The 20924-nt window shown below is 39.8% G+C and overlaps 1 protein-coding gene across 10 annotated transcripts in view; it reads right to left on the bottom strand.

The window, feature by feature from the left end:
* Positions 1 to 20924, bottom strand: part of LOC128738902 (NAD(+) hydrolase sarm1) — a 95480-nt gene that overhangs the window by 13652 nt on the left and 60904 nt on the right. For all 10 annotated transcript variants that reach the window (XM_053834367.1, XM_053834366.1, XM_053834369.1 and 7 more), the window contains 3 exons: positions 15993 to 16157; positions 13454 to 13815; positions 7915 to 8278 (listed from right to left, as the gene is read on the bottom strand). In XM_053834367.1, the coding sequence (XP_053690342.1) occupies positions 7915 to 8278; positions 13454 to 13815; positions 15993 to 16157 (891 nt within the window). The remainder of the gene's footprint in view (positions 1 to 7914; positions 8279 to 13453; positions 13816 to 15992; positions 16158 to 20924) is intronic.

Below are 20924 nucleotides of genomic sequence, written 5' to 3'. Positions count from 1 at the left end.
CAGCGAGCAAGATGGTTAGACCAGGTGGAGCGAGATCTGGCGAAGAGTACTCGGTGTCCGAGGAATTGCGGAGCGGTAGCAGGCTTTGTCTTAGGACGGCAAGCCACGTAAGTAAGCCACTTACATATATATATAGGGGTCAGTCCCGGCGTAGTGATTAGCATTCACGCCGAAAACCCGGGTTCAAATGCCAACTCCGCAGCAGTCACGAATGACCTAAGCTGTTAAAGTGACTATAATCAAACAAACAAACAAACAACACTTACATATACATACTTTAGGATTACCTAGAATCCATTAAGACCTGGAAACCTCGCAATAAACGGTGAAAACGGAAAAAATCGCGATACCGAAAACTACGGCTCCCACCGCTTGCGTTAATAAACAAAAAGCAGCACCGCGGGGAAGTGAACTGTCAACTGTCAAACAGGGGTTAGGATAAGCAAAACAGATGTGCAACAAAATTGGAAGGAATATCGTACGGTGTTCCAATTATTGAACTTGCGAATTTATCAGCAAGTTGTGTTAGAAAGACCCAGTTTTATTCATTTATTGAGGATAGTAAGTTTCTACGAATGCTACGAAACCTATAGAACATGTTTATTAGCATCTAACGTTCGATAAACGCTTATTTTGTATATAAACTTTCTTAATAATTAAGATAAGAAAATCGTTTGGTGAATGTTGATTTACCAACTTTCTTAGTAATTTAGATAATAAAATCGTTTGATAAAAGGGAAGTTGGGACACATGTAAGAAAATTTGTTATTAAAAACCACGTTGATTAGAAAATAGTAACATTCTGATGGATAATGAAATTATCTAGCCGATGTTGTCAATTTACATTTAACATAATAAACCGTCGTGAAAAGGTGCCAACACTACGAAGTGTGCAATAATTGGGTGGTGTACAATGAATGGCGAATTACCCTAGTTGCGAAAGATCCAATAGAAAGTCACGAGCTTATCTTGTTACAGAGTTGCCAAAGCTTTTGTAGTAAACAAAACCCAAGTAACCAAGTAAAATTCAGTAGCTTAAATGTGTGATCGGACGCTAAAGGATACAAAATCCTCCAGTTAATCATTGGGTGCTATACGAAATAAAGTCAACAGATCGTTTGGCGAACGCTACTAAGAAAGTCATTTTTGCAGCAACGGAAAACAGCCTCATTACGACAATCCAGGCCAACTAGAAACATCGACGGCAAATTACGAGAGAGCTGTAATCAGTCTTATACCGTGCTCCGAAAGTAATCTAAATCTAAGTAAAATCTCAACGTTTTACTGCAAAGCGCTTTGGTCTCTCTTTTTCTGTCGCAAGTTAGGGTTTATTTCTAATTCCCGGCGTAGTAAGTAAAGCCACTCGAATTTTCATCATTTCTTGGATGGATTTAATGAATACTCCAAAAGTTCTTGTACTGTTTTAACTCAAACACACTAATCTTCCGATCCGTGCATTTTAAAATCACTGAAAAGCGATTATTAAAGCATTTTATTGAAATTACGCAACTGATTTTATTTCTTAAATTCGTCGTACCGTTTTAAAATTCGTCCATCAAAATCCGAATCGTCCTGCATGCGATTGCGTCCTGCAATCGTGTCTGCATCGTCCGAACTAAAAATCACAACAATGTTTATGAAAATAGCGCGCATGTATTTGTGTAAGACGGCATGATAAATGCTATTCTGCAAAAGTTTCTGCTGGTCATACAAGTTTTCCCGGCTGCAGAATAACGACAATGCTATGCGTGAGTTATTTCCATTTATGAATGACGGAAATTGAAACGATTAGTCGACATTTATTTCTTCGTCGCACGAAAAAACGTAGGAAATTTGGCTGGTAGGAATTCTTTAATGAAAAAAGCATTCAAAAAGATCTCAGCTCACTTTGATTGATCGCGTATGGTAATCAAAAAACTAAAATAATAGGGAATAACAAATTTTGCATTGTGTGTCATAAAAAACGCTGATATTTTTAATAATTTGTGTTGGATAGGACGGGAATAGGCAATTACGACGAAGCAGTAACATACCCTACTTCCTACGAAAAGCGAAGAGCATTTTTTTTTCTGCGGTGCTTTGCTGTTTTATTCTGCCCATCCCCACTAACACACGAGGATTCCTGCTTTCACAATCCCGGGAATTCCTATTTCATAGTAAAGGCGATTCCTTTACCTAGGTTCAGCTATACAGGGAATTCACTGTTGGATTTTCATACAAGAATTCTGGTTCTATAAGCAAGGTATGCTGTACGTATTGTTTGCAGAATTCCTCCACCTGTTTCCTATGTGAGGAACCGCACAGACGCTATGCGAATCTTTTTTGTTCATCCGGGTATTTTTTTTCCCGTGTTGGGGACTTACCACCGCGACCATTATTTTGATCTATTGTGGTGTGTCCTCTTTTAATTTACGCCATGTCGTATCGGTGAGCTATCAAAGTTTGATGAGCCACCTCAACTACTGTCGGCATTTATCCCAATCAGGTGATGCATTTCGTATGAAATTTATCACCTGATTAGGAGCAGCATTCCAAATATCGCAGGGCTGAGTCAGCCCCTTATCAAGATATCTACGTCGTTTATGATATAGTGCAACACAGTCGCACAACACATGTTCGGAGCTTTCAATTTCATGATTACAAAAGCGACAGTTAGCTTCATTAAGTTTACCGATGAGTTCGGGTATTAATAATGCTTTTCTTTCATCTCTTCCTGTGGGAGAGTAGCAGAATCGCTCTCGGGGTTGTTTGAGCAAATTGTTTCAGTCGGTACAATGTCTCTTCACTATTCCTTTTATTATACGGAGCCATTCAATCGCCGTAGTATGAGATTGCGTTGCTGGCCAAAACAGCATTTGGCATCATTTGGGGGCAAAGCAAACGACTGAACAGAAAACAGAAAGCAATGCAATGGGTCGCTGGGAAGCAGACACCCCTGGGTGTAGGTATCGACACCAATTTATTCACTTGGAGCGAGAATTGACAGAAAAGTAGCTAGAATGTTCAACTAGATCCGAGTGAGAATTTTCCATCATGACCATGCTTGGTAACATGTTGCTATAGCGTTTTAAAATGGTTAAAAGTCCTTTGAGAATAGTGACTGGGAAGCTGTACCTACTGTCAACTCCACCAGACTTGGCACCTAACTAGTATGTATTTTGATTCTGCGTCAGAAAGATTAAAAAAAAGGTAGCTGAATTTCGATCAGAGCTCACAACTTCCTTTTTTAGTAAAAGAAGGAAGACCGGATCTTTCTTTTTATTCGACTGATTTCGCAGTTAATGTACAGGACAGTATAGATTCGAACATAAAACGACCTGTTTGGAAGTATATCTACACCATATTGATATTTTTCTTTCTAAAAGTTAGCAACATATGCGTATTATTCTTCTAATTATCTTATATTATATTTAAGGCTTTTTTGCCAGCATAGATTTATTCTCGTGTGGGAAAGTTTCTCGACTGAATCGATGCTTTCAATTTTAATCAACGGTGATAATATTCTCGTTATTATTTTAATGTAGTGGCAGCTTCACAGAGAGATAAATCACAATTTCAAAGTCATGTTATGAAAACAAAAGCACGACGAATGAACGTTTATTTTCTAAATCAAGATTCAACATCAAATGATTTCGATCATGCGCCTTGTCGTCGGCTGGCAGATCTCAAGTCGTCACGTCAAGATGTTGTTTTGTTGTTGAGACAACTCTCAGAATTCAAACACCCAGTGTAGTTGAAGTACAACACTAGAAGAAAATAGGTTATTCTCGCTACATGAACTGAGCATGAAATCCTAGACATAACAAATTATCTGTTTCTCAACCTGATGAAGCAGCAATATTGATATGATATGCCGTTTGTCGCTAATTTTATAGACCATGGTAAAGTGTAGTAACATATACTATTGACAAAAATCTGGTAGTTAGTTGGTCTCTCTTCATTTATCACTCATTGGTAGATAGAATATATCGTTAATTAAATATTTGATTGAAATTCGTAGGTACTTTAATTACTCTAGCAAGCATGTATCTCTATTGAGAGTAGAACCTCATTGTCGCCCACAAATTATTCAAAGTTAAGTTTACAAGTTAACAATCAACGCTTTTGCCAATGTTACAACGTTACAAATTGGCTTTTTAGGTGGTAATTGTTCTCTTCCGCACACGCACAGCAATAGGCTGACGTCGATTTGATGGACGAAGCGAATTTCGATCTGCGATATTTTGCTTTGATGGAATGCTAAAGTATTTAGAACTGAGAATTCCAACGCCACTAACGACTAAATGGTTGAAAGCATTAAGGCATTAGATTACTGCTTTGGGTAGATATTTTTGCCCGAGGTTGGCCTTTGTTTGCGATATATTTTTAAAAACTGCCAATCTTAATGCTGTCGGTGCTATTTTCGAGTAGTTTGTTTGAATATCTAAAAACGACTGTAATTATTTTGACAGCCAGTTTGACGTACATCAACAGATGAGCGATTGTTGGCGGGGATGAGACGGCTAGCTGGGAAGTAGCGAGCGACGATTGCGACGTGCTCCAGAGAACCCTTACCTTGACCCTCTCGATTGGTATTTCGAAGGTGGTGCGTACACTTGATGGTGTTGCCAACGGACTATCGACAAGAACAACCCGCGGGCTGGTGACAGGACTGTTGACGTGAAGAGATATTCCATTCTTGTGCTGTGTGGGACTGGTGGCGGTTGGCGTTTGTGGAGGCGGCGGAGACAGCGGAAACTCTACGATCGGACTAGGCGTGCGGGTAGGAACAAAATCCGATTGCCCCGTTGAACGGAATATCCCCTTCCGCACAGGCCACGGCGCTTGGCTGCCCATAGTGTGCTGCTGCGTGTTGTGTAATGTCGTTCCAATTGTAATTCAGTTTATTCACCACTCGAGCAGCGCTATTATTATACCACTTTCCATATATTAGATTCCTTCTGACAATGCACTTTTAATCACTAGCTTGATGCACATTTTAATTAGCATCTATTCGCTAATATTACTTAATATGGGAAGCTGCCGGGATTTCTTCGCCGGCAATTAAATGCAACTGCGTCACTTGGACGTGCCTCGCACAAATTCACACCCGAGCATTAAATTCACTGCGAATGTGTTCTCGGAAGTACAGAAATGTTGCAAAACACAATTTTCACCGAATCAGTGGCGACCACGGCGATGCTGGCAAGAAACTGGGAACGTAACACGTCGTACGGTCGGTCGGTCCTTTCCCCGGCGGTAATGTCCGAGAGCGAGCCAGTTAAACCCCTGTGCTGTGGTGTCTCCCACGAGATGGTGAGAATTTTCACTTCGCCAGAGGACACGATCGCGCACGATCAAAACAATGAACCGTTTCGGTGTGCCAGGCGGAGATGGGGGAACATCGCAAGCAACGCAACCAACGACGTATGTACTACATATGGCCGATTTTCAATCATCTATTTTCTGGTGGCTTGTTGTATGCGACTGGGAAGTCGATTGAGTGGGTGGTAGGGAAATCTGCTATTTATGAACCCGCTGGCGGTGTGCTTTGGTGTTGGTAGAAACGACTTTAGCTGGCGGATAAGGCTAACGTAATATGAAAACACTGATTGTCAGAGTATTTATTTCAACTGATTTAAAATCACTATCACGTTAGTGGTGGACAGATCGCGTGGTCTTCACAATTGATGCGTTCGATGTTTGAACAATCTGGTTTCATGATAAATACGTTCAGTTTTGTAATGCAAATTGCTGAATGCAATATTTAAATTATTACATGTTTCGAGTGAATCATAATTAGTTAGTCTGAGCCGGATGCATTGCCTTTCTACTTCGTACGAAACACTTGTTGTGAGAACTACACTCGATCACGCTATCAACTATTGGATCGTACAGTTTCAGCAAATACTGGCCACTAAATCAAACGCCACTCAATCAATTTGCGTCATATGTTTGGAAAACCCCGGATATTTTTTCGTCTGCACACTAATCGACATGGAACAGATGGTGTCTTCTCAAAGTAGAACAACATTAAATTAGACAAATTCAATAATATTTATCTTTTCCACTGCTGGTAATAGTTTTGACTGACTGGTCTTTTTAAAAGGACCAAAAAATACATTGCTTTGGTAGAAATTAGTCGAACCTATTCTCACGCGTCAGTTATCTTCCAAAGTGTCTCGGACCAACAAACACGGGATGAGAAATGCCAGGTGCACTTGAGTCGATACAGTTCACTGGTAGATACGGATGCGACTGAATCGAGAAGCGTGTTCAACTTGGTTCTGTGTTTTCTTTTCGGCGCTCTTGACATTGAAAAACGGCTCGTATCTTCGATGCTCTAGGCTAGGATGGTGAGGACATTGCTTCTATTTTTGTGTGAAACGGTTGGATGATTAATCATGTTTTAGTTTGCTAAATTCACCGTTTTCACCGCACTATTACTTGATTTGAATTCTCAATTGTAATATTCAACACAGGCGCGATGAAGACAGCTTATTTGATCAGCAAAATCAATCATTCCGACAGTTTTCTAAACGCGTCTATAAGCAAAATAAAAGACAAATATTTCTCCACGTAATACGTCATCGCGTATAACCATAAGACATATTCGTATCCAAATCATCGATTGCGTATAAATACAGGTAAACAGTTACTCCGTTTATATTGAGCAAACAAAATACGATTGGACATTTTCAAAAACTCGTTCATACCCGTGTGCCATCACGACTGAAAGCAACTGTCGGAATCCGTTGTACTGTTATTGTAAGAGGCGTTTTTCTGGCTTCGACAAAAAGTTTTGACCTTTGAAGTAGCTGGAAACTTCGTTTTACTTGCACTGTTAAATTGTCACTACTGCTTCTAGAAATTACTGTCGCACAAATTACATAACGTCCTAGGATCATGGCGATGAACTGGTCACAGTAAAGTAAAGTAAGCTAACACCGATTTTTTTTCACAGTTTTTTTTCTCGCCTCGCACAAGAAACAACTAACATTTTACATAAAAATTTCCAATAATTATTTGCGAGTGCATCTCAAATTAATCTTGGTCTGAAGTAAGCAATTCACGTAATGAAAGCTCACATTCGACTGAAACGTTCTGCTCTGAAAGGACCTTCCGGAGGTAACGGTCGATCCATCGGCAGTCTAATGCGCAGGAACAGGATATGTCAGCGAACTCTGCCGCAGACGTAAAGTTATCGGTCGATTTTTGCTGGCTAGATTTACACTTGTAGGGTTTAAAGCAACCGTCAAAACATTTCGTCACAATTATACTTTTTGCAGCCTCCAAAGATATAATGGAGAAATTAAGTATTGTGAGTATTCCAATCTAAATAATACGTGACTCAGAGCTGTTGTATTTCAACTATCCCATTCACATGCCGTTCAAACCCGAACCGCTTGGGAAGTTTTTTTTCGTTTTGCACAAGAGGCTCAGATTGTTCGTGCCTTCTGTCCTGACATGCTCTGCTTGCGTGGATGGGAAATTTGTAACAACACATGAAACATGAATGAGTCATCCACTGGTGGGGCATTTGCAGCGTATCCACCAGACGACCTTGAAAAGAAGGTGGTGCTTAGACGAAATTCCACAACATAAGCCTAGGTACAGAGAGAAAGAGTGCGATGGTGAATCATCTGTTTGATTGTGCTCTGGAATTTCGCGGACCGGCACATTTACCACGGGATGAGTCATTGTGTTGGGAATTCTTTTGGTAAGCTTCTGTATCCTTAAGCTTCATGAATGAAAGTTCTGATACCTTACACGTTTGAAATTACCTGACGTATAAAATAGTTTGTCAAAAACCGAACTTAGTTCCATCCAATTGTAGTCCAATCTACCTTTTTTCATGATAGGCGTCTCGAAATTGGTACCCACATACTTCGTCACGATAACATCCGGGGACTGTAAAGCAATTTAATGACCTACCTTTAATAGAGCCCCCTTTTCCTCCGTCTTCAGTCCGTCTACTTCCATTTTATTGCTCATTGCTGCCAGGGCGGCTTCCTCTTGGTATTGTACATCGCCGGCGTGGAGCTTTTTCATTTGAGCAGAGTTCAGTGTCGCTTGTTCGCTGCTGAAACCGTCCGTAACGACCTTGGTCTTCGATTCGGACGTCATCTGTTTCTGTTCGAACTTCACCGTGTCGACGGTTCCGTTCATCACGTGACCGTTCTGTAGGGTTCCGGTTGGTTTCATCGTCAGCATGGAGTTCATTTCTCCGTCCGAATCGGGATGCGTGACCTGGTAGTCCGAGCTCGGATCATCCAGGCTGTCCATGGAGGAACGGAGTCTGTTGAAGATTGAGAGTTAGGATTATTATAAGGATTATAAAAATAACTTTATGATTACATTTTAAACTTATTATATTTTGGAATAGATCATTGTTGCACTGCGTAATATTTGTGCAAATGAATAATTTGTTTGCAAAACATTTTAATATATTTTGTGTACGAATCACCAATTGAATATTTTGTGAATTCCACAATAATAAAAAACAGTTGCATTTAAAACCAAATCACCATGTGTATCCATTGCATCGTCAAAAGTTTATTTCAGTTTAAAAAAATTGAACAAAAAACCAAAAAGTTATAGTTATCTGAATTTTTGATCTATTAATATATAGAAAAATCTCAACTTTCTAAGCTCTTTGGTGCACGAACAATGAAACATGGCTGGTTAACGGTTGGATAATGCGTTCTGTCGGACCTCCGCAGTGCCTTTTTTCAGCAAATTCTATCTATAGCTCCTCGTCGTAATAGCTGGAATACAAGTAAGCTTACTGGAAATCGAGTAATCAACTCCGGGTCTCCGGTAGGAATTTTTTTTCAAAGTGTTTCGTCTTTGTCTGTGCTGACAGGGAAGGAGACACTCACGCGAATGCTCAGTGTTGCTACTAGGAAAATCTTTGTCGAGTATCTGTAACCATGTTAGCAGCGGTTCTTGATGGTTTGACATTTCCTCAATCTAATGAACGCCTGCACTCTAAGTTAGGGCGGTTCACGACAGCGTCTGATCCAGAGCAGACGGCTGAATTAAGAAACTTGTTGTTTGAGCACTAAAGCTAAAGTGGCTCTAGTAAGGCAACCTGCGTAAACAAAGTTACCACGAAAAATCAAGAAACTTCTACTCGGAGCATTCGCCACCGATAAAGGCAGCGAAATAAGGACATGAAATATATTCTTGGTACCTGGAATCACAGATCGCATAAATTTATGGATGGCGACTGGGTGCTACTTGAACAGCTCAAACTGTTTCAATTCACCATCGTGGTACTACAGGCTGGAGATCTGTCGCAAAGGTGGCAAAGAATCCGTGGCGGCATGGCTCAGTTGTACGAGAGCAGTGGAACATTAAACGAGCAGGGAACGAGCTTTGTAGTTATGGGTAGAATGCAGAATTCTGTTATGGATTGGAAGCCGACTAACGAGAGGATGTGTATGCTTAGAATAAAAGGCCGTTTCTACAACTACACCATCATAAACGTGCACTGTTCACATGAAGTTCAGAATAAAATATTGTTGCTCTCCGATAAATTCTCCAGAAATGTCGAGTGTACAACGGTCTCACGCATCATATTTTCGTGGATTTCAGGGCAGCATACGATACAGTTGAACGCGAACAGCTATGGCACAAGTACGGTACGGTTTCCGGACAAACTGACGCGGCTGATCAAAGCTACCCTGGAACGAGTGCCGCGAGTCCTTTCGAATCACGCAGAGCGTTGCGGCGAGGAGATGGACTGTCCTGTACGTTATTCAATATTGCTATCACACCTTCACCCGGCGAACGGGTATTGAAACGAGATATACGATCTTCAGCAAGAGTAGCCATCTCCTAGCTTTCGCAGACGACCTCGACATCATTACTAGAAACCTTGGGACGGCCCCGCCTAGTTAGCTTCGGGGTACGATGCTGGCCTAACAAGTTAGTCGTCGTATGTTCGAATCTCGGCTGGGAGGTTCTGCTTTAGAGTCAGTAGGATCGTTGCACTAGCCCCGTAATTGTCCTGTACTCTAATCACCCGCTGCGAAGTCTGTCGATAAAGAAGGGTCAAGTTCTCAACAGGACATTTATACCCATGGCTCTGCTTTTTGCTTGGGACGGCGGAGGCAATCTACGCCAGACTAAAAACGGAGGCTAGGAGGATAGGGTTACAAATCAATGCGTTGAAAACCAAATCTATGGTAGGAAGAGGCTCCAGAGAAAGCAACGTTTACGTATCACGGACAGTGACAATTGATGGCGATGAACTAGAAGAGATTGATCAATTCGTATATTTGGGATCTCTGGTGACCGCCGACAATAACGGCCTCGTAGCAAGGATGCCGCACGACTGTGCAGTGAAATCCGTTCTCTTCAAGAACCTCACCGGTACCAGGAATAGAGGGGCCCAATAGAATGGCTCGATCAGGCTGAAACCGACTTGCGTGTCGAGACGCCTAGGACCAAGTACAATGGAGTGGAATTCTTAGTACGGCAAGAGCCACCCCGGCTCTCGGTTGGTAAAGTAAGTCACACGAAGGTAGACCCGACGGTGAAAAGAAAAAAGACTTCTACGTTATAGCTGGAGCCGACGTACGACTTCGTTGGATAATTTCCAGAATTCAAAAGGAGGAAGAGAAACTACCGGAGGAGTGGTTTGTCTTATCTACAAAAAGACCGATCATCTAGATCGCTGTAATTACCACAATCCAAAATCTTTAAATTTTAACAATCCGACGAATTCTATAGAAATTTCAGGAGTACAACATGCCCACATGAGTCAATAGGATCATAGCACTGACCCCGCACTCTCATGTATTCTAACAGCTGGTTGCGAAGTCTGTCGTATAAAAACAGAAGGTCAAATTTCGATAACGGAATTAGCACCCAGGCTTTGCTTACATGCCCACGCATCATATTTTCGCGGATTTCAAGGCAGCATACGAGACAGTCGAGCGGAGCGCGCAGAGCTATGGCAGATAATGCACGAAAACGGGATTAACTGACGCGGCTGTTCAAAGCTGAAACGAGTGATGTGCGAGTCCTTTCTAGTTGTGCAGAGGGTGGCGGTGAGGGGGTTCAACTGTCCTGTATTCATATTTAACATCGCTATTAAAGTTTTAATACGGCGAGTGAGCATCGAGATGATCTTCAGCAAAAGTAGCCAACTTTTAAACTTCGCAGATGACTTTGACATCATTACTAGAAACTTTAGGACGGCATTCTACGCCCGACTAAAGATGGAAACTGGAAGGGTTGGGCTAGAAACAACAACATTTGCCTCCCACGGACAGCGATTATTGACGGCGATGCACACGAAGTGGTTGATAAGTTCATATATTTGGAACCTCTGGCCACCACCGAAAATATATGAGTAAGGAGATTGAACGAAGCGTTCAAGCTGAAAGTCGGGCTGACTTAACTCTCCGCAAGAAATCTTCACCAAAGAACATACGCCGCCACATAAAGCTGACGATGCATAAAATGCTAATTAGATCAGTGATCATTTACGAAGTATGAACTACGATCTGCAAGCATTGCTTGGAGAGATTCCCATCCATCCTACCCATTTTGTTAGAGGGATTCCCCTTCCTGGTAAAAGGTTATGGTGGGCCGGCCACGGCCACAGCGAAATTTGTTCTCTTCGAAAACCGTACCGCTCACTGGTCCCATTGATATCACAAAACGCGTGTTTTTTAATTGCGCCGAAATGGTTGATTACACTGGTTAAGTATGTTCAGAGAAATTTCTCAGCGTTAAAAGATCTTTCATATGGCATGAACGATTTTTTGATTAATCTTCCTAAAAGTAAGATAAAAAATTTAGTTTTTGAACAGTATGAGAATTAATTTTTTGCCCACAGTTTTTTCTACTGTATTTATGCACATTTGACATGTTCGGCAAAGATTTTCAAACAGTCAAATTACATATTTTTCTAGAATATTGTAGCTTGCTATCGTCAGTATTTGAGGAGAAAATCAAAGTGATGATCGCAGTAATGAGTCCACACATGGAGAAAAAACTCCTAAACATGCAAATACATGCAAGCTATTTATTACTCATGTGGAAGTACAAGAAAAATACTATAAAATTGAGAACACATTAGGTTGACCCTGGCTATCCCTCTACCAAAACACTCGCATTGAAAATTGTTACTTGATCGAGCGTAGTGTAAAAACCGTGTTACCCAGATCAAGAAAGTGTGGAAAATAATTAATGAAAATATGTAATCCAAGCAGCATGGATTATTTGTTTTGCATGACATTTAATTACTGCAACCATTCGGCGCAATTAAAAAAACGCGTGTTTTGATACCAATGGGACCACTGTGCATTGACATCAACTCCAGAAATAGAGGTGCCCAATGTGTAAGATTACTGGACCAGGGTGAAGACGACTTGCGAGTATCGAGCCGTTCAACGAATTAGTGACGAGTAACCCAGGACCGAGTATGGAGACAAGCTCGAACCACCCGGATCTATGCTGCTAGCTCAAACACATTAGCGTTGACGAGAGATCTATCTTCCCACCATAAAAAGAAGGTGCCCATGCCCACAGATTGGTCAAAACCATGATAGAATGCGAATTCGCCGGAATCCTGCACAATCTGAGTGATCAATGGTGTCAGATTCGAATGTGATTCTTTTCCTTATCGTCAAGTCAAAAGCAACACAGAAGTGGTGTCGTTAGAATTTACCTGGTTTCATATCATCTGAGGTATGACTTGCTTCGTTATCGGCTCCCAATCCGTTGGATTACTTTGCATGGGATTACACGCTTATTAAAATTGGAAGTACAAAAGGTCACACTTTGGAATCATTCAAGCAAATTTTGGTTACCATTAAGGATAATATGCCTTAGGTGCTGCGCCGCATTTCATAAGCATCGTTCAATGCTCAAAGCAAAAGAAGAGAGATTTCAATTACCTATATTGGTACATAGCTCTTGTGAAAAATAAATGCTCGTTAATCTTGGAGCTCTTGTTTTGATTTTATCAGAGAAACACCTAATCTGTATTTCTCCTTTGAACTATTTCTGCTTTCTGTTATCCAATTTGTCTTGTGCATCTAATAGAAACACTTTTAATTAAAAGGCTGATGTGCCGTTACTTTCTCTCTACCATAATTACTCTATTTACCGGTTAGCTGTTACGTATATTTATATCGTTTAATCAGGGATCATTCCGACTGAGTTCCATTAGCGTCAAATTTAAATTCTTTGGGAACATTTTTCGGCTGTTACTATTTTCCTGCTACTGTAGCTTGGTTTAAATTTATGGTTCTAAACTATTGAAGTTTCAAGTTTTTTTGTAGTTGAAAAATCTGACTTAATGATGATTCAACACTAGATTTTGGGAAATCTTGTATGGTGACTGATGGACCGATAGAATTTTCATCGGCCCTGACTGACTCGAAGCAAATTAGGTATAATGAGCTCAATTAGTTCGACGATGCGGATCTTCAAATTGAAAACAATCGATTACCTTTTTTGCAATTCGCCCAAATTGGACGAACTGTTGGTGATGGCTAGCTTCTTCATCTGGCTGGATGAGGATGACGATGACATCATGGACGATGATGTGGAAATCTGGGAAGCACTCGAATGGCCCATCATGTTCTTCATTTCGGCCATCGAATTTTGCATTTCACCAAGGCCCTGCTTGACTGCAGCGGCCGACGAGGAGGTGGCCGACGACGACGATGTGGAGGACGACGATGTAAGGGAGGAGGACATGTGCTGCAGCCGCTGAGTCGAGGATGTCTTGGCCATTCGGGATGTGGTGGTACTAGATGATGAGGAGGATACCTTTGAGCTTTTGCTGCTGGAGCTGGTGCTATTCAGGAGCTGGAATACAGAAAATAGAATGTCATTTAGTACTACTAATCATTTTTCGATGACTTGTCCAAATTAAAGTACATCGGGCATCAAAACATGTCTAGTTCTTTAGAATATTAGAAGTATTATGAGAAAATCAATCATATAAAGTTTGTAGGGTGTGGATGTTTTGGTATACAATTTTGGACTTAACGTGCGCGACTTAACACTTTCTAAATTCAAGTTAGGCCCTACATATTCCCGCGTCCTCCCTATTAATCATATTGTACGAATTGGCTTTTGAATGCGAAAGTATTAGAAGCCAAATATTGGAGCTTTACCAAATTTGAATCATGTTGTAATTAGTTTTTTTATGTCATGTACATCTGAATTTTAATAATAATAAACAGACACGAGCTTCCTACAGCAGAGTATAATGTAAAGACGCCCAACAAACTAAGCTAACTGTTATTCATCAGACGCTTCATAGCACGTTGTTTCGTTAACCAAGTTTATGCTGTTGATTTTTAGTACACAAACACTCTTCCAGTTGACACTATGAAGCTCTCTGGTTTCTTCTACGCCCGAAGTGACAACACCCAGCCGATTGCCTGTTGGCAATGGTCTGTGGGTGGACAACACTTTCGGTCAATCCAAACCATTCGCGCACATGCAATTAATATTTTCAATCTCTTCGTGTCGCCATTTATAAATAGTGTTTTCGTTTTAGTACGATTTCTGTGAATTCACCTTTTCTTTATAAGTAGGTATGTATTTTTTCTCGCTGAAAATTCGATTCGTGGTCGGTCTTTACACGCACTTAGATTTGTTTCGTTTTCGCAACTACACTTGTTGAATGTTCGTTAGAATTTCACTTAACCCAATAGTATTTTGATTGCTCGTCGTATTTCTACGTTTAAAAAGTTTTTAAACATTTTATATTTGAAAAGGAATTTTCTGAGTTGTCGATCGTTCGGTCGTTGTACAAGTACTGGCTTCTAGATGAATAATATTCGCGAGTCTACCACAGGACACAGCAGACAGACTCTGTCCGCTACTATGGAGAGGAGAGGAAAACGTGTCACGATAACTATCGTGAGAGTAAACGTCACCTGACAAGTGTCATTTCCCCTGTTTTTCCGTGCGGTTCAATTTCCAAGCGCGCGCCACAATCGAACGATGGTAACATGTTTTCTTTGATACAACATGTGAGCTTTGGTTTTATATTAATCTTACAACCGATGCAAAATGAATAAGATCTTACTTAACTTGATTGAACTTGAATAGTAATATTTTTAGAATTTCTATTGCGAGATTTAAAATTGCAAAAAAAAAATTAAGTGATCAACAAATTGATAATACCGAACGTGAATGTTTAATTTCAACCTTTGCGTCACCCGCTAACGATGCAAATTATTCATGAACTCGAACTGTCAAAACTAGTCGAAATGCTGTTTCCTACGAATATAAAACACGAGAGAGTGCCATCTTCGGCGGCTGTTACCCTGTCAAAAGTTAATAAGATGCCGGTGTTTTTTTTTATTTTTATTTTTACCAGAAATAAAAAACGCGATGAAAACGATTTTGTCGGCAGTTTTTCGGGGAAAACCACAACAAACACTACCTCTAGCTTTTAGATAGCAGAACGTGTGCGCACGGAAAACCGATGGCGTTTCAAAACAACAGGCTATTGTTACGGAAGGGTGACGTATTCAACTCTTTTTTTCTAAATGCCGAAAACGCGAGTTGTATTAGGGCACCTTATTAGCACGTGCATGGTCTTGTGGTGTTGAACTAATGCGTTATGTAATTGGCCTTGGTTTATACGTGCGAGCAATTTTGAGTGTACTCGTCCCTGCTGGCGAGTGATGCCAAAGCGTAATCTCTAGTTTGAATAGTTAGTCATCTGTGAAAGATGTCGACGTGAGTAATCGTGCATAAATAACGTTTCTTTATTTATAACAAAGTGATTCTATTTCTAGAGCTATTGTAGGGTAGTAGCCCAGCAATTGTGGTGGACACTAGAAATGGGGTTTGGAATTCGCGTGAACGAGAAGACATAATTTGGAAGCCGAAGCAACAGGAAGCTTTTGTTTGGCCAATGCAATATGAATTAAAATGAATATTAAATCTTTTATACTGTAAATACTACTAGTTGCACAATTTACCGGTTATTCGTTAGTAAATAATGACGCCCGAGAGCTTACCTCCTGCGCGGTTGCGGCCATTGTGGAAGTCGCTCCCGCGGTTACGGTGCCTGCCGCCGTCGACGATGCATTTACATTGAACAGCGACTGGCCGACGCGTGTCGGGGGCGTAGGTGGACCGATGCTAGCAGCAACTGTGCTACCCGGCTCGGTCAGATCGGACATCTGTAAAAGGAAACCAGAGAGAACAAATTCAAATGTAAATCATTTGGCAACGATCGAAAATGGTACTGCATTCAGCGGGAGGTAATGGTCCCGAGACGTGCTTATGCGTGCCAAGGGGTCGGTCGGATGCATGGTTAACATTGTTTTGTGCGCCGCGGTGAGGTTTTGCATATTGAAGGGGGTTAATTGGATGGGATCAATAAAATTACAATTTATTTCCGAACATACAAATATATCATTAGACCAGTTTGTCAGGAATAGGTGAAGTAGATGATAGGTGCTGCAGTGATTGATCGGCTTTGTGTTTGAGGCGTTCCACGCAAGTTAGCAATTCGATTCACGACGTCTTTCGGTTGAAAATTTACATATTTGTTCATTGTGACCTCAGCTTACTACTTTCAAAATAGTGTACACTAATGGGTAATTTTCAGAATTGTCGTACAGATTGGGCCCAACGGTCCCCGAATTTTATGTAGTGTTGTGCGCAGGCCTAAGGGATAAATTGGTCAAATTGTGGCCGTATTAAGCTCGATGTATTTCATAGTCTTATACATGAAAACAATATTAATATTTCACGGTGATGAAAAACCTTCAAAAAATCCATAACCTTGTAGCTTGGAGCTCGAAAAATGATGATTTTTGGGGCCATCATAACTCAGAGGGCGGCACTTTAAGCGCCAAATAAAAACGGATTTAAAATATTGCGAAAAGTCACTAAAAGATAATGAATTAGCGAATAAGAAACCATATTTTAAACATCTGCCAAGAATTATAACACATTTTTGCCGTCTTTTCTTTGGAATTTTTCACCACCAATTTTGTGGAAATTTTCTCAAGAATTAGAACATGATTCCTCGGATTTTTTTAGAGTTTTCCATGTTATAAAAAGTATTGTAAACACTTTTATCAACTGATATTTTTCCTAGATTGCCTAGAATTTTTTTTGCATATTTGTGATATTCTTGCATTTCTTGCAACTCTGTCGAAGAGACATCATGATACTTCCATGAAAACTTTTTTCCAATAATTATAAATTTCGCTTATAAACTTAGTCTGAAATTGATCAAACAACAAGGGTTAACAAACAATAAGAGTATAGTAAAAGGGCAACATGTACATTCAAAATAATTTGAGAAATAAAAAAAAACATTTGCTAGGGATGATTTTAATATGACGTCTATCAAATATTGGCATTTTTCAACACCCTTCCCTTCTTTTTGGATGTCACATTCACATAAACTCAAAAAAGAAACTAAAAAAGAGTTGCAAACAGCAATTGCCCCCAAGCTAGATTTGGGTAGCCTTTTCTTAATTTTGTTTTCCTCGCGGGATGTCACATTTTCCTTAGCCCCCTCACCCTCTTTATCGCAATTTGTCAGAAAGCTAATGTCCCCCTCTCCACTCTATTAGTGGACGTTATTTTTAATGATCCCCAAGAGATTATGGACAAATTTTTTATCGAAAACTATTGCAAGAATTGACTCACTACGCATAGAACGTAAGTTTTATAACTTTTAGTAATGTTTCAGGAGAAAGAAAGTGAGTTTTGGTTTCTGTTCCAAACACAATTTTTAAAGCCGCGTGGTTTTATTTGGATTTTGTAAAGTTTTTTTGCGGTATTAATCATTACTTTTTGTTTTATTACTGTACTACGCAGTACCCAATAAAGCGCGAGTCAAAAACTACTTAGGGCTAGCTGTAAAAACATGATAAAACTTTATAAAGCAAATTTATTATGGTTGCTTATAACGGGTGTCAACTAAAATTTTGGTATTTTTTTCTCAAGCTGTCAAAAAAAGACAAAGATATATGAAGAAGATCTGATCTACCGAAATTAAAAATACATTATCCATTGTTGAAATAAATTTGTATACATTTGAAAACGGCCGTAATCGGCTGTTCGGCGAAGCTTTTATTTGACGTCGAAACAGGAGCGTTGTACGGCCGTCATGTTAACTTTGCGAATGCATCTTAAATTTGATAAAGTTTCATGTTCAGAATCTGACCCAAAATATGACCAAAGCCTAATTAAAAATATAGTTCTAAATCTGGTCCAGAATGTAGACTATCTAGTCAAGATCCAAAATACGGCGGTCTACGTCTAGAATCTGGTTCAAAACCAGGTTGGTGGTGAATGTGGTCCAGACCAGACCTAGAATCTAGGTCCGAAATCTAACCTGGTCAAAAATTCTATCAAAATTGAACCACAGAATTTGGTCTAGAATCTAGTCAAAATTTGTTTCAAAATCTGAAACAAGAGTTGATAAAAAATGCAGCTCGCAATCCAATCCAGCTCCAAAATATGGTCCAGGTCCGGAATCTGGTTCAAAACCTGATCTAAAATATGGTTTGGTGGTTTACAAACTGGTCAAAAAACTGTGGCCCAAAATCAGCTCCAGATCTAAAATCTGGTCCAAAATCTGATAAAAAAATGTAGTCCAGAATTTAGCGCAGGTTCAGAATCTTATTTGTGGTTTAAAATCTTATCAAAAATAATAAACTTGGAAGGAACACGGATTTTAGAAAAGAGGGAGAGGGAGGGAGCTAAATTGGGTCTTCGACAAGGGTACAACAATGTCACGCTACGATTCTGGCCACATCCCTTATGAAATTACATACACCGGCATTAAGAATATACTTTTAATATCTACGAGTAGGCATATTTATTTATTTTTTCATGTGAAGACTCATCACTGCGACCAGTATCGTTGATCTATTGTGATATCGCCCGGGTGTTTGCTGTATGACCTGTACTGCATTTCTTTTTTGCTATAATCGCTATTAAATGAGCGATATGCTTATAATTTTATGCGCGCTTGTGTGTATTGGGGTTTATCCTTCCTTCAAAGCTTGATCTACTTTACCCACTTAGTACTATCCCATATTATAGCCGTCCCTGGCGAGGACTCATTCGTACCTCTGACCAGTACATTTAACTATAGGAGAGACATTTGCACTGTCAAGAGGCGTCAGGGGGTAAAATATAGAATACAGCATGAAGGAATGGTAAATGGAGGGGCCTAAGAATAAACCCATGCTAAAGTCACTTGACATCGAATAGCTTGATTCTACTAAGATTCGAACCCACTACCAAAGCAGACTCGATAACCTTGCGACTACGGAGCCCCCCTACGAGTAGGCATAACAATATTGTAGCGTACTAATACAAAATAGATCTTACTATAATTGCTATTCCGCAATAAATCGGTTAGTTTTTTACTGGTATTGGAATTGAAATGGTAACTTCCTGACCGAACAGGTTTATTGCTGGTATTGTAAAGAATTCTAGAGTTCAACACCGAAAACAAAATTTTATGCTAGGTCAGACAGGTTGGACTCGATTATCCAGGTGAAAAAAAAATTTAATGGTTTTCTTTTTGAAACATATTTTCCATTAAAAAAAAAAAAAATCACCCGGGTTGCAGCTTTTTTGAAGCCCGCCAATAAAAATTCATCAAAGCAAAGTGTGAGTTGCAGAAAAAAAGTTATTATCAACCGGGTTTCATTCCATCATTTCAATAAGCGTGATAAAATTTAATGTAAATATGCTGCACACTACGGATACTGCTAAAAATTCATTTTTTATTCTTTCGGATATTTTATTATGGTCGCTAAACGAAATCAACCAGAATGATCTGGCAGTAAAACTTTTCTACACATGGCTATATATTTTCAAGTTAACAAAGCTGGCTGGTTGATAGAGCTTTTTTAGCACAGCAAGCTTAGAACAAAGCGAAAAGCTTCATTAAATGATGACTGTTATTGTCAAAGAACGTAAAACAAAATCGACAAAACAAATTGCTGCTTTCAGCAGAGCGTAATTATACTACTTGAGATAACTATTTTTAAAGAGGCCATAAAAACCTTTTGAAGAGTAGGCCGCTTTTGAAGAGTAAGCCATTTGGTGGTTGCGGCGAGGTACGGAAGAAGCCTGTCGATACGTGAAGCCGTGAGGATCATGGAATTCGGGAAAGAACTGGTCGATCAAATCTTTCAGGTTGTATCCATTGGAATTCGGCAAAGCCCAGGCCGACCACATATTTAACCAAACAGGAGAAAGACCGGATCGTGAATCAGATTAATGACATGGCGAAAACCGAATTCCCGATGGATTTATAGCGATTGTAGGCGAAAACATGATATCAAAATTATTTTGCACTTTTTAGTTGAGTAGAATTAGGAACCAACATACGCAGAATTGAGAAAAGGAGCACTACAGTCTATAGGATTAAGTACCATGAATAAGTTCACAAACAAAAAATATTCTCAAATGCTGGTCAACTATAATGTTAACTTTAACAACAATATGGGTGTCAGATGTTAGAAAGGTTGACACTACATGTTGCAGCTATCAATGTTGTACCCACTTTAAAATATTCCAAATGTTGTTGTACCCATTGGAACCCAATGTTCAAATTAGTTTAGTTTAGTTTAGTTTATTGAACATATATGACGTAAGACAAGTCTTTTTCGTGTCATTAACGGATAAATAAAGAAAATCAAATCTAACATTACTTTGTTCTAGCAACACATCACTAACTCATCTAACTACAACATATCATAATAAAGCAAAATAATTTTTGGCAGCTATTTTATACATTGCTTCTGAAGTCAGCTGTTTTAAAGCAGTAGGTTGCGCGTTCCAATCTACCACACCTCTCACAAAAAAGGTGTTTCCATACAATGAAGTTCGGTGAGTGGGAACTATAAAGCCACGCGTTCGAAGTCCTTGGAGAGCTGTCAGTTTGTCGTAGAGGTACGATGGAC

The sequence above is a fragment of the Sabethes cyaneus genome, chromosome 2 (assembly GCF_943734655.1).
Source record: "Sabethes cyaneus chromosome 2, idSabCyanKW18_F2, whole genome shotgun sequence".
In the NCBI taxonomy this organism is placed as follows: domain Eukaryota; kingdom Metazoa; phylum Arthropoda; class Insecta; order Diptera; family Culicidae; genus Sabethes; species Sabethes cyaneus.
Note: the sequence above shows the minus strand (reverse complement) of the source record. Positions and strands in the feature narration are given on the sequence as shown.